General features: G+C 40.1%; 1 protein-coding gene and 1 long non-coding RNA gene across 6 annotated transcripts in view; one reads left to right on the top strand and one right to left on the bottom strand.

The window, feature by feature from the left end:
• The first annotated feature begins 1853 nt into the window (after positions 1-1853).
• ints13 (integrator complex subunit 13) overlaps positions 1854-15146 on the top strand; it is a 53160-nt gene continuing 39867 nt past the window's right edge. The window contains exons 1-3 of one of the 4 annotated variants that reach the window (XM_062482859.1): positions 1854-2376; positions 2839-3084; positions 3288-3362. In XM_062482859.1, the coding sequence (XP_062338843.1) occupies positions 2356-2376; positions 2839-3084; positions 3288-3362 (342 nt within the window). In that variant the 5' untranslated portion in view covers positions 1854-2355. The remainder of the gene's footprint in view (positions 2377-2838; positions 3085-3287; positions 3363-15146) is intronic. The other 3 variants (XM_062482861.1, XM_062482860.1, XM_062482862.1) reach the window with 3 other exon arrangements.
• On the bottom strand, positions 13332-14997 carry LOC134037808 (uncharacterized). 2 transcript variants are annotated; one of them, XR_009932586.1, is made up of 3 exons: positions 14948-14997; positions 14348-14465; positions 13332-13833 (listed from the first exon to the last, which is right to left on the bottom strand). It is a non-coding gene; the product is annotated as an uncharacterized LOC134037808 (long non-coding RNA). The 2 variants fall into 2 exon arrangements; XR_009932585.1 differs by lacking the exon at positions 14948-14997 and adding an exon at positions 14870-14899.

Here is a 15146-nt window from a genome sequence, read left to right as displayed (position 1 = left end):
TCATGGTCAAGTAAACACACTCAGTGGCGTAGTAGAATAAAACAGTTCCATTAGCAATAGTAGTAAAAGAGATATTAGCAGCACCTGCAGAGTCACCTCTTGTAAATTGTATCAGGTTGAAATACTATCAAACTCTGTTTTGTGACTCCACTAATCAGCTAATACCAATCACCTGTGTGAGAGACTGAGTGGTGCGTGTCTGTCGTTGGCACGGTGATGGTGCACCTATGATTGCTAACACGCTGAGGGCAAAGAATAACAGAAATGTAGCTAGAATCCACACCTCAAACAAGTTAACCTAGACGCAAAACTATACGTCCAATCCAAAAAATAAGGATATTTTCCGAGACCCAAGACTCTGCCGAAACCAGAGATGTCCTTTATATTCCTGTGCGGTCAGAAATACGACTCTACCTGCAGTTTCAAAATCTTGTTCTTTTTGCTTTCTCTGACGATTTTGTCACCAGATTTGCATTGGTCTCTATGGGGCGAGAGTTGGACTTTGTCTCGCTTTCGTGGGGCTCTGAACAAATGTGAACGTCTGTTGGATTCAACAGACAACTGTCTACGACCAGCACAAAATTAGCTATCTATTGATCCAAAAATGAAGCATGAAGAGCGAAAATTGTGGCAATGCTGGCAAACTAGAAATATTTTTTCAACGACATCCGAAGCTGCCCTCCACTCTAAGCATTTCAGTCTGCACTCTAGGGTTTCACGTACACACATGTAAATCTCAGAAACGGTTTGAAAAAGTCATGAAACATAATCAGATATTGAAAAAAGTTGAATATATATCAAAAAGCTGAATTATTTAAAAATAGTTTAGGGTTTTGTCAACATTTTAACCCTCGTGCTGCCTTCGGGTCACATGACCCAAAGGTTCATAACGAACCATCGTTGTGTTTACCCAATTTTACCCAATACAAAAACAAATTAAAATAATTTTCTTTTAACCTTTGCAATGTGGGGGGTCTGAGACAGCCTAGCTGTTAAAAGAAAATGCTTCACTTTGTCTTTGTATGCGGTAAATTTGTAGCAATACGACGGTGGGTCACAATGACTGATGGGTCAGAATGACCCGAAGATAACACAAGGGTTAAAGTTTAAATGGTGGCTCTGAAAGATTGAGGAAGAAGAAGGATTTGGAAGTTGAAGAAGTTTAACCCTCGTGCTGCCTTCGGGTCACATGACCCAAAGGTTCATAACGAACCATCGTTGTGTTTACCCAATTTTACCCAATACAAAAACAAATAAAAATAATTTTCTTTTAACCTTTGCAATGTGGGGGGTCTGAGACAGCCCAACGGTTAAAAGAAAATGCTTCACTTTGTCTTTGTATGCGGTAAATCTGTCGCAATACGACGGTGGGTCACAATGACTGATGGGTCAGAATGACCCGAAGATAACACAAGGGTTAAAGAAGTTTGAGAGGATTTGAATGAAAACTCCATTGGAAACCCATGTTAAAAATATTATGAATATTGATTTATATTAATTCAAACATAAGAGGTACAAAGCTGAAAAGATATAGCAGTCATAGCCTGAAACGGCTGAAGAAGATTAATATGAAGAAGTTGAATAAAGAGTCAAAGAGCAATACTTTGAATGCTGAAGCAGCATTCCAACAATAATAATATTAATATGAAGAAGTTGAATAAAGATTCAAAGAACAATACTTTGAATGCTGAAGCAGCGTTCCAACAACAAGCCGTTAGCCCATCTTCGACTTACTAAAGTGACGATATTACGGGCTTATTTTGCGTTTGTCAACACGGGTTGCAAAATAGAAAAACCAATGGCCACAAGGTACACGGACCCCAATGCTCTGTTACAGATGAGAATACACACGTGATGTAAAATACAATACTCTAATTTAGAGGTTATATTAGGTCTACAGGCCTAGTCAATCTAATCAGGCTTCTCAGCTCCAAAGGTAGGAACCTTTGTATGAAATCGAAAGTAGTAGCACGAGCATATATGACAGAAAACCAACCAGCTAGGGTGCTAGCCAGAATGATTGGAGTCTTCCCGAAAACCCCACTAAAGAATATTATTGATAAAGTATCTTCTGCCACTGCTGTCGCCTGTTTGTTTTGGTTTTGGGACACTGCAGCTGCAGCCGATTCTTTCCATGTTCGTTATCAGTACCAAACCAAGTTTATTGAACATTTAATTAATGTATGCTAGCTAGCACTAAACGAGCGTTATATACTAGGAAGCACGCTGGCTATACTAGTTTAGTGTGCTAACAATCCAGCGTTGCTAACAAAGCGAGTGCTAGTTTTGTTAACTAGCAATTATTTGGGAACGTCGTTAGCTACAGAAGTGGCTAGCTAGCCGGACTAGCAAGGAATGGATTATTTCCAGGGAAAGGTAAGTTAGCTGCAAACATGTATTTGTAATATATTTAGAGCTAGGTATTTTATCACCAAAAACATTTTTATTTGAAAATGTTAAGGAGCTGGTTAGCTAGGTAAATTACCCAAACGTTACAGGATTAGGTCTTCTCATACCAGGTTAACACACTACTGTACACTACAGTAGGTATAAGACCAAGTGAGTTTGGAATCTCTTCGTTTTAAGGAATGCCGAGATTCTCCCTTAGATAGCTTTTAATACTATGCATGTGGTCATGGAAAGATATCTACCTAAAGGAAAATAATTGGCAGTAGTGCCATAATAATAATATTAAATAAAACACCCCTCTTGTCAATTTACTCAAGGTTAGTTAGCTACGTGTCAGCTAAATAGCATTCAATTAGTGTTTGATTCACTTCAACTTGACACTGTGGCTGACCACTTTCAAATATATTCTCTACATGCTCACCCCAACAGATTTTGTACATGGCTGAACCGAAGATGATGTTCTCGGTTTCCCACAAAACTGCATTTGTGGTTGACCACTGCCCCTACATGGCTGAATCCAGCCGTCAACAGGTAGAGTGTGACGTGCTTACCAAGAATCGTGCACAGGGGGTTATACCACTGGCTCCTGTATCCAAGTCCCTGTGGACCTGTGCCGTAGAGTGCTCCATGGAATACTGCCGCATCCTTTATGATGTATACCCCACAAACAAACTGGTGAGCTTTAGCTTTTGCCTCTTGCGCATCACTTCGTCCTCAAATTCTAATGAAATGAATATGGTTGTATGAAGGAATCAGATGTTTGTTTTCCAAATTGTTATTAAATAGTTGAATATCCAAACGACACTACTGCTGAAATATGTATTTCTCTTCCTGTAGTGTTCTATTCATGTAATGTTGTGACGATTGGTATCTTTCAGGTCAATTACATTGTCAGTGATTCAGAGTTTCATGTCCTGAACAGTTGGAGGCAAGGAGACCAGAGCACTCAAGAGGTAAATTATTTTCATGTCGCGTTATTGTCACCATTACACTATCAAGCAGTTCAAACACATGGACAGCCTATCACATTTAACAGTAATAAGGACATTGTTGATTTGCCATGGAAGGTGGGAGATGGCTTCATTTGTACTACAGCATTTTTCTTTAATACTCGGTAATCATGCAAAACATTTTAATATAGCACTGGGCTGATTAGAGAGCATGAATATAAACACCACATTCCCGTATTGGGTCCATTGATCTGTTAAAGTGCCCCAAGTCACCAAAAAGTTAAATATTTCTTAACTTTCACAAAACTCAAATTGCTTGCTCCATACTGCTCCGAGACGCTCCTCCCCCAACTACCCGTTTAATTGACAATGCATTGAAACTCGATGCCTTTACATGCCGCTGCCTGTATGAATGCCTCATAAGATAAGGCCTTACTCTGTTCATTTATTCTTCATTTACTAAAACCCCCTTTATTGTAATTTTTAGGATTCCTCCGTCAGGAGGAACCCTATTTTAATTGTTGGTATTATTATTAGGGGCCAACTGCTGTGGCACCTATTGGTTTTGTTAGTTTTATTAGAGGCCAAGCAGGTGGCACCTATTGTTTTTGTTAGTTTTATTATTATGCATAGCGATTGGTGCAAAGTTTAGAAATTTGGCACGCTGATTGGGAACGGTCTCCTGATTATTGTCACCAAGTTTCATGTCGATCCCTGAAGCACTATAGCGCCACCAAGGCGTCAAAGTTGGAGGTGTGTTTACGCCCATACCTTTTGAACCATGAGACCGTTTTTCTTAAAGGTGACATGACATGCTGTTTTTGGATGCATTTATATAGGCCTTAGTGGTCCCATAATACTGTATCAGAAGTCTCTTTCCCGAAATTCAGCCTTGGTGCAGAATTACAGCCACTACTAGCAGTCCCACAAGGAGCTTTCCTCAGAACAGTTTTGGTGTCTGTATCTTTAAATGCTAATGAGGAGCGGATGGGCGGCACCATGCGCTAATGTTTACAATGGATGTATCGCAATGGCTGTAGCCCCGTTGCTGTAAGATGCCTCGAATTTGCCCATTCTCGTCTGATAACCCTGGTTTGCAGAGGTACACACTCAGTCATTTCAATGAGGGCAAAGGCGGATATCGCGCGAGCCATAACACCAACAGCAGAACGGTTATCCAAATAACAAAGTGTACAACACTCACGTTACAGCATGTGTGTTCACACACATACTTGATGCTATCTATCTTTACATTAGCGACAGTAACTCAGCTGTTAGCTGCAGAGCTAATGTTACAGCCACATTCTAAGGGTAGCAAGCTAGGTAACCATATACAGTAAAGCTACAAAATGATATAGCGTTAGTTAACTTACTTGTCTGAGGTTAGTAGCTGGACGAAGGAGAGTTAGTACTGATCCAGAATTTAATTTCAGCAAGGCCAGTTTTGTATTAGCTCAAGTTGAGGAAACAGTCGTGGCTGAAGTGTTTGGCGCAGACATAGAAAACAAATGCGCCTACAACAGAAGTTATGTAGGCGCATTTCCAAAGAAAATAAAATTAAGACACTGGGTCTTCAGAGGCTCGGATGAAGGAACTGTAAAAAGATTTGTTTTCCTTTGTACATCCAAACTGAGCAAATATAATGCTTCGTTCGTTTGCAAGCCATGATGTCTCTCGAGGATAAAAACACTTGCACGGTCGTAGCTCAGTTTCTTATGGGCGTGCCAGATTCTCTGGGCGGGCAAAGCAGAGAGAGGGGAGGTAACCTTCCTCCTTGTGACGTCACAAAGAAGAGATTTATTTTTATCGTCGCTAAGTTTCATGTCGACCACTGAAGCACTATAGCCCCACCAAGGGGTCAAAGTTGGAAGTGTGTTTACGCCCATAACTTTTGAACCGTAAACCGTTTTTCTTAATTGAGGTATCATTGGATTCCTTAGATCCAGACGATTCGACCCTGTGACGTCATTGTCGTCATGATGGTTTTTCCGTCATTTGTATTGTACGAAAAGCCAACTTTTTCGAACTCTTCCTAGGCGGTTGCTCCGATTTTCATGAAAATCGGAACAGATCATCTTCGGATTATGCAGACAAAAAATCTTTAGAATTTTATTGATAGTCAAACCGTTCATGGGGGGGGGGCAAAACACCTGGGAATAAATACATTGATTAGAAAAAAAGAAGAAAAAAAAGAATATATATACATATATATATATTCTTTTTTTGTTTGGTTTTTTTGGAGCACCGAAGACCCATTTTGACCCAGGAAAAACCCTGCACTAGACAGGCATGGCTGATGTTTATCTATGGGAATATCCCTATTAAGTACAACGCTAAAGTATTAATTTGCTTGGACCATTTCACCGAGGAGAGTTTTGAAAACCTGGGACAATGTTAAGCAGGATTTGCTATGAAGCTGTTGCTGAAAAGAAGTGCTGTTCCGACCTTATGTTCATCACAACCGCAAGCTGTATGATGTTGTCGCTAACAGTTATTAGCAATGCTAACGTATAATGCCTGTATCTAGCATCGGTAGAATGTGTGATGATTTAGTTTATTGGCAATGGGGCTAATGTTATTTCTTGTTCGTGACTGTTTCATTCAAATAAATAACCTATGTTGTCATGTAAATCTACAATTCAAGATGCGTTTGTCCAGATCTATTTTTCAGCTAGATTGCTAGAGCTAACTGAAGCTGAGTTGAATCACGATAGTTTGTTTGCTAAGCTGTAGCTAGTTCTAAGGTTACCCACCTAAGTCGATCCTGTTTGCTTGCACAGGGATGTTCTACGCTAGAGCTACGGTATAGACAAACATCAGCCATGCCCATCGAGTCAATGTTAGCTAGTAGGGATGCTCCGATCTGATCAGCGCCGATCCATATCGGCCGATTTTCCCATTATTGGTTTGATCGGCGTTCTCAAAACGGCCGATCAAACATGGCCCATCAGATGACATAAAATCTGCGAGAACTACTATCAGATGTTTCAATAAAACGTTAGATAGGCATTTCAGGCCGCCAATGGTAAGAAATGATTCTTTAAACTTTAGATGCGTGAGTTCTAAATATTTCCGACGCTTCCACCAGTTTGTTTTCCAAAACGGAAGCTAGCTAGCTTTAGTTAGCTTCCGTTACCTAGCAACCTAGCATAATACTCGTAACAATGCTACTACCTGCTAGTGTTACTTGTTAGCCTCTAATTGTACATGTGCGACGTTACTCTGTTTTCGTTCGAATGCGGGTCTCACAGTCACGGACAGCCACTGCTTTTTGGAAGGCCAATAAAGACCTCTTCCCTGCTTTCGCACAAGCAGCACGAGTCTTCCTCCGCACCTTGTACAAGTGTGGATAGCGAGTGACATTTCAGCACAGCAGGACATATTTTAGATGAGGAGAGGAACAGGTTGACTCCTAAAAATGCTAGGCAAATCTTCCAGTGATGCTGCTTAATCAGAAGTAAGGTTTGAATACTCTAGTATGCCCCCTCTCCGAGTGAGTGAGTGCGTGCGTGAAGTGAGTGAAGTGAGAGAGTGAGTAAAGGATGTGTGAGTGAGTGAGTGAGTGAGTGAGACACTATACAGATAGATATACATGTTTTTTTTGTTGTTGTTTAATTGCTGACTTCCTGTGCACCTTTTTATCTTTATTCTGTCTTATCTCCTAAATGCAGACAAATTGACTTGAAACTGACTGACTTGAAACATATTGGATATTTGGCTATAGCCTGTTTATGTTGCAGTTAAGTTTGTATTATTTTTCCACAGGAAAGCTACTGTATAAGCTCCAAGTTCTCTTGAGAGCCTCTAGAGAGTGGAATGTTGCACATGTGATTCTATTGTTGTGATTTTTATTTAAAGATTTATATTTTTATTATTATTTTAATATTTATTATTATTTACACATTTTATAGTAAGCGAGAGAGGTTCTACACTGGAATGTTGCACGATGCATGTTTGTCCGGATCTTTGCTCACTGAAGCTGAGTTGAATCACGATATAGTTTGGTTGCTAAGCTGTAACGTTCTACCCACCTAAGTCGATCCAGTTTGCTTCGACAACAGAAGTGGAAACAACTAACGTAATCATTTCAAATGATATCAAGTCAATCTGTTGAAAACAGTTGTGTAGACACAATAGATTTATTTGTATGTTTTTATTTCAAGTCTTCACCTTCATTGTTTCAGTGAGTGTTGGCCGTGTTGCGTATTTGCTCCACAGCTTCACTCGTTGTAAACCAACCAATCAGTGCGCAGCTCATCTATATATTCATGAGCATACCATAAAAGGAGAAAACCTAGTGTTTTTTGCCGGGAAAATTTCAGGATGCATCAGGGGGCATAGAACGGACCCGGGCCATTTTCAGCCCAACCAATGTTACATACCCTATTCGGAGACCTTAAGGAACAGTGTGAAATACCCCAAAAACCCAGTCAATCACCCCTTTAAGACAGGGACAAACGCTAGTGGCTAGCCTACTATTAATAACGTGCTTTCAAATACGATCATGCAGGTACAAGCCAACCTTACCGGTTCCATCTAAATAGGCCTAATGAAACGTAATAATAAATAAATAAATGAATAATAACATTCATAGTTTACCCACCTCTAATTTTACCACTACACCACTTCTCATTGGGATAAGACGGGCTCCTTATAACACAAGGTCGTAGGCTCAAATCCAGCCACAGTCATCAAGCAAGTCATGATACTGGATTATCTGTTTAGTGAAACAGGAAACCAGGTACGCCACAATAGCTGTCTAGAAGTATAATCATAATGGTAACGATAATGTTTCATTCTGTGCTTTGTAGATATAATGCTGCTAAATCTAGCCAGCGCATCAGATTTCTTGCATCATAACTTCTGAACAGTTGGACCAAAAATCACGAGATTGGACTCTTCTGATTCTTTGAGACATACTAAGTCGTAAAATGTAACACTTTCCTACGTCAGCCATTTTGGGCGTCGGCCATTTAGATTTTTTTCCTAAAATGATATATTTACTGAACACATTGGCTTATCATTACAAAACTCGGTATACGTCTTTTGCACAATGCCATGAAGGTAATCAAAACATTTTTGGGTAGTACCACCGTGTGGCCAAAAGGTATAATGCATTTAAAAAAATCTCTTATTAGGATTCCTCCGTAAGGAGGGAACCTATTGTTATTGTTTTATTATTATTGGGTGTGCTCAAGCCTTCGGCGAGAGCACAACCTTTGTTCTCTCACATATATATTTATTATTATTTATTTTTGCCCCCCTAAGCCTCAGTCAATATTTGGACTACATAGACAACCTAGGTGTCAAAAGTTTCGTCTTGGTAGTGATTGAGTTGCTTGTATTTTTATTTACACTCCGTTGCACAGTTTAGGAGGTTACGTTTTTGTGGCAAAAAGTGTCTGTCAACGAAGGGTACCAGTGCTAGCCTACGTCACTACGTCAGCACACGTTAGCAACGACGCATGGATACAACATGATAGAGACGTTCTAGCACGCAAATTGGAGCTTGGATTATGAGTGAAAAATGCCAACCACCAAAATTACCAACCATTGGGTTTTGTTGAGAAAGCAATTTCGAGTGGAACTGCCATCTCAGATTTTTTATTTAGGTCGTGAAAGTCTTTGTAATTTGAGCGAGTGCGCGTCGCCCGTGAGACTGCCTAGGCGGCAGCCATGCAAGCGTCATAGTAGTTTAGTATTTTCGGAATTTTATAGTTCGGTCAATTCTACACCAAAAAACAGAAGGAGGGCAATGTTATGACGATATGACTATTGTGAAGACAGTCAGGTGGTGAGATTTTAATGTAGGTTGCTGTAAAAACTTTGGTTTGCTACGTGAGAGCCCCATCAGCCTCCGTTGACGATTGCGTCAGCTGTTGTCGATCTCTGATGAGTATTTTTTTAATTTCGTACCAGGGTCAATTCTACATCAAAAATCAGAAGGAGGGCAGTGTTTTAAAGATATGGCGATTGCGAAGATAGCCAGCGGGTCAGCATATTTTTGTGATTTGTGTAAAACTTGGAATTTGAGTGACACCGCGGCTTGTTTTGACATTAGCCTCAGTCAGACTCGGCTCGCCCACTGGCAGTGTGTCGTACTGTCTTCAAAGCCACAGCTAAACTTTGTCAAAAGAAACGTTCTCATTTCTGGTGCTTTCAAACAATCAGTGAAATGTGGAGCAACAGCAACTAGCTTGCCTCTAGCAAACTTATTTTGAATTAGCCATTTTCCCCCTACATTAATGTCAAACTTATTTACGTTTTGGGGGGCATATTTTCAGTTAACAGACGGTACTGTTTGAATCGTGATTCCACACTGCCAGTGACAACGTTGTTACAGTAGCTTGTTTCAAAGGGGGTTCGCAGCTGTTTCAAAGGGTGTTCTTAATGAAATATGCAATATGAGTAGGCTAAATGCTTGAAAATATCACTAGAAGGGAAAAACTTAGACGGACCCACCTCCAACCGACGCAAGCAAGCACACCCTACAATTTCCCCAGAAATTGTACCCTCTCTAGTTTTTATTCTTGTACCATTGGAGTCAATGGCAGCCCCTAGAACCCTTGCATAACTTTTCGTGAAATTTGGCACACTCTTTAAGGACAGTTCCTTCTATACCTACACCAAGTTTCATGTATCACATTAGACCACTCTAGCGCCACCAATGGTTCAAAGTTTGACTTGTGTTTACACACGCAACTTTTGAACCGTTTGACTGATTTTCAAAAATGAAGTACCATTGGATTCCCTGGATTAAGATGAGTTCAACGCACCATATGACGTCAATTTCCGGTTATATAGATTTTCCGCCATTTTCCGGTTTTATCAAAAACCTTTGAAAGCCTACTCCTCCTACAATTTTTTTCCAATCTTCCCCAGAATTGACACACATCATGGTCAGAGCAACCCTCACTCAGGTATTACTTTTCTATTTGATTTTCAAAACCGTTTGTCCGGTACAGCCAATCAAATTAGGCAACAAAGCAACCAAACAGGAATTTGGGTCAAATCTCAGCAAATCTTTGAGATATCAACACCAAAGTTGGTATATCGGTGGAATGCACTACAACATTTTCCCATGTGCAAAGGCAACTTCATACCTCCAAAAATTATTGATATAAAGCAAATCGAATGTATTGCTAACGCTAAAATAATGCTTTACACATCCGCCGGCCAAAAACTGATACTCTGATTCAATCACAAGTTCATATGAAGACTCTTGAGAATGTTGAGTACACAAATCTGAGAAAAAGTTGACTGTAACATGAAAAGTCGATTTTTTGTGAATATTTGAAACATGCATGCTTGGCTAATTGCTAACAAAATTTCCAATGAAATGTCTCCCCTGCTCCTCAGCGCGCGCGCTCCACATTCTCACACACTCAGCCTTTCCCTTGACACACACGCAAGCTTGGCGAGACGCATACACAACATTTCAGGCAATTGTGGGCTGACCAAGCCCCCACTCATTGCTTGGTCTTTAGCAAAGGCCCATGTGGATCTTGATGGTATTGCATTTCCGATTTTGTATGCAATGGTAAAAAGTTCTAAAAATCCTGAAACATTGATAGTATAGGCCAAGAGTAACTACCACACCACAAATGGCCCAATATCACCCATAGGTGACGCTACAGGCCACGCCCTGATACACAAAGATACAAGGCTTTCTGGAATGGGTAGGCTCACCAAGCCCCCTCCCTTCACTCTTTGGCTTGAAATAAAAGCCCTTGTGGATCTTGATGGTATTGCATTTCAGATTTGGTATCCCATTGGTAAGTCTACTAGCCTGACGTTGTCATACTCATAATTCTAGTCAGAATATGAGTCTGAGAACTCTCCGTTGGGCTGTGACTATGGGGCGTGTTTCAAACGAACCTGGAAAACAAATGCCTCTTCACTCAATTGGATAGATCTACAACCAATCAGAGCAACGTAGTATGTGACGTATGTTAAGCGCCGCATAGTTGTTGTCAACAGAACTGAACTGCAAGCAGACTTGAAGAAGTATGCTTGAAGAATGAATACAAACGATTTTTGCCGGTGTTGTAAAAATAATTTAAGGGTACGGGGAGTACTTGTTCACACGGTCAGCCTTTTTGAGAGAAACAATAAAGGGCAATGCATATAAAATAAGTACAATAAGTGAGAAGTAGTGTCATTTATTACTTTTTAATGACCGTACTGACTTATAAGGGGTACAGTGACTACCGGTATGGTGTGTGGGTACATACAAAGAGGAGAGTGGTTATTAGAACTGTTTAAAGTGGACTGTAACTACGTTCTTGTAACTATGCAACTGATTTCAATTAAAGTGGTGAATTACATAAAGTGTATAAAACATCGACTGATCATGCAAGAAGTCTATGGTTTTGTACATACTTACCAGCTTTAACTAGGGATCTTAGTTCTCCCAACTGGTCGAAGCTCTCGCGAAATGCCGTCTGCCCTTTTGCACCCTGACCCCTGATAGAAATAAAAGCGCACATTAAAATGTTTGAACTGTTAACCCTTTGAGGAGTACGATCACACCTGTGTGATCAGTTCTGGGTGGGCCCTGGGGAGTACGATCACACAGGTGTGATTTCGAACGCGTCCTTAGAATGTCCAGTTTGGCTTATTACGTAACAATAAAGCCTTCAGCAGTAGCCTACGTGTATATTATAAACATAAGTCTCAATGTACTGTATATTTTGCAAAAGTATACATTTATTATCCATATGTAAACGTTGAGACAATTTAGTTAGCTAATGTTAGCTAACAGCTAACCAAAAATAACTCACGCTTTACTCACGTCACCTAGTAAACCATAATATTATCTGTATTCCTTGACTTGGCTATCACTTTCAACATATTTGACTATTGTACAACCAACCATAGATCGAAAATAATAGATATACATTCACAAGTATGCATCTAAAACATCCGACATTCGTCTGTCTTTCGTCTCGTATTTACTTGCGGCCATCTTGGATTTTTTTGTGTTCCGGCAACAAAGATGAACTTTGATGATGTACCACTTTACCCCGTACACCTCATTATTTTCTCGTGAGAAGAGTAGGTTATCTCGTTGACCCTTTGACACCCACAATGCATTGAGTACTGATCAAAACAAAAAACATGGCAGCCTATATTATCGGTAATAGCCAAGTTAGCTTGTCGACAGCTACAAACGATCCTATACCATATCCGATCACTGTGGATTCACTTATATGAATATTTCAAATTCGGAACAGTAATGACAGTAAAGTTATACCCCTAATTCGCAACAACCTATAAAAAACCCACACAAACACGTTTCTTAATTTTTACCACAGCATCCTTGAATTCGTTTCAGGTACATGTCCAGGAAAGGGTACAATCACGTCACTCTCACGTTACATATCAATGAATATCATTAGCACAAACATTGAGCCATAAAACATATCACAACTCAAACATGTACAGCATGTTTGAGTTGTGTGATGTACTGGCTATATTTAGGACCTTTACACAGGATCCACTATGGACATCCAGGATCATGATGGGCTTGGCATATCTGGGTCTGTTGTCTTGACATGTCAACTGGCATTTATTCATACACTTACATTACACAATGAAACGAAACAACATTCTTCCAGGACCTAGACATAACCTAAACAACTACAACAACTAAGTAGAATTAGGTAAATAAAATTGGTCCAACAAGACGATATGAAATTTGTGACAAATTCCCCAAGACGCAAAGAGGATGGGATACTTCAAGTTCAAGTGTTTTATTGTCAGGTGCACAGAACACCACAAGGTCAGACTGGGCACTGAAATTGGGCACTGAAGACAAGACAACGCAAGACAACCTGGCATAACATATAAGTACACAGAACATAGATTACATCTATGATAAGCTAAAATATAGGGAACCTCCTAAATATACAGATAATATACAATATGTGAATGTAAACATAATATACTAATACCATACGTGAACATTAGTTATTGAGGTAGCATCCATATGCAAAAATATTGATGATGTACAGGTGCATGTGGGGTGCATGGGTTTGTCCACAATGCGTGTGGGTTTGCGGATGCACCGTTAGGTATGTTTGTGAGGGAGGGAAGAGAGACCCCGACTATCTTCTTGGCTGTCCTGACTATCCTCTGCATAATTGCGGTTCGAAGCGGTGCAGTTCCCAAACCAGGCCGTGATGCAGCTCCTCGGGACGCTGTCTATAGTCCCTCTATGCAATGTGGTGAAGATGTGGGATGGGAGATGGGCTTTTAGCCACTGCTGGTACACCAAGGAATTAGGTGCTCAACGGTTTAGTTGATGTTCAGCAGGGATGGGTTGCTTTGTGCCTTGTACCTTACTTGCTCTGCACACCTGAGAGATGGCAATGTAGTACTATACATGGACAATTTGTACAGCAGTGCAACCCTCTTTCAACATTTTCTGTCTCTTGGAACGGGGCCTGTGTGGGCCAACATTCACATTCACCTGTAAAATTAGAAAGGGAGATGTTCAATATAGAAAACGGTCAACAGCAGGCAGTCAAGTGGTATGACAAGAGGTGTGTTCATAACCCTATGAAACATTACAGTCATACATTACTGTCTTGTCATTTCAATAAGTTGTTATTTTGAATAAGCATAAAGTCTGGTTTATTCTATGTCTTCCTTCAAGTAGCTCTAGCCTAGATTTTCCAAACAAATTACACTTGCCTCATTTTTGCAATACTTGAACTGTGGACTGACAATAAATGAGGAATAATAAATGTTCCATCAACACGGAAATGAATGGCAGTAGATGGTAGCAAGAGATCACAAAACCTAGCCATCAATTTAGAATGGATGTCTGCATTATTGTGTTTGCTCTAATTAGACTAAACATAGCAAGTTACGAGCTAGCTAGCAAAAACATCAGATCGTGGAAAACAACAAGTCATGCTTTCATGTCAATATCATGCCACAGGTATGTGTATGTAATTTGTGGTTATAAATAATCTACTCACCAGAAAGGTTTTCCCAGAAAAGTAGAAGCCAACCAAAAAGGTTTGAAGGTATCCAAGCTGCATGAGCTTGCTTGATCGCCTTTCGTCAAGGGGTCTGGGAGTCATTCTCCAGTCTCGCCTATGGCTCACATGGTTGACAATCAGACAATCTGCTAATTTACTAGGCTATGTTACGTTGTTTGTGTGGTCGGATTATAATGAGTACAAAATAATGCACGTGCATCCAGTCAGACTAATGTGCTATGATTGTAATGCATCGTTTAATTTTTGTTTTGCTGGTTTCCAGTAACTTATTTTGAGAACATGGTCTGGTTGCCAACTCCGTAGGTTTACGAGATGGAAGAGAGAACACAACGATGTATAGCAATCAAGTTAGACTGACTGGGTGTATCTGAATTATGTTGTATTCGTTATAATCCGACCACACAAACAACGTAACATAGCCTAGGAAATTAGCAACAGCTAATTTGTTGATTGACACTTTACTACACTACGAGCTAGCTAGTTTGGCAAAAACATCACCTTGTGAAATACAACAGTTGCTTTCATCTCTGTATCGTGCAAAATATATGGGTAGTATAATTAGAATTATACAAGTACTTCTGGCATCAGAATCATAGCCAAAACTTTGAAGGTCTCGCCAATCCCCTGAAGCGGAAGAAATACATAACGAGAAGGTCGGATAAACAAAATAACCAATGTAGTCGTCACTAATACGGGGTGCAAACTAGGTCACTTTCAAATGCGAATCGAGAAATGGTGAAATTGTATAGAAATTCGATTTTGGTGCGTCATAATC

The sequence above is a fragment of the Osmerus eperlanus genome, chromosome 17 (assembly GCF_963692335.1).
Source record: "Osmerus eperlanus chromosome 17, fOsmEpe2.1, whole genome shotgun sequence".
Taxonomy (NCBI): domain Eukaryota; kingdom Metazoa; phylum Chordata; class Actinopteri; order Osmeriformes; family Osmeridae; genus Osmerus; species Osmerus eperlanus.
Note: the sequence above shows the minus strand (reverse complement) of the source record. Positions and strands in the feature narration are given on the sequence as shown.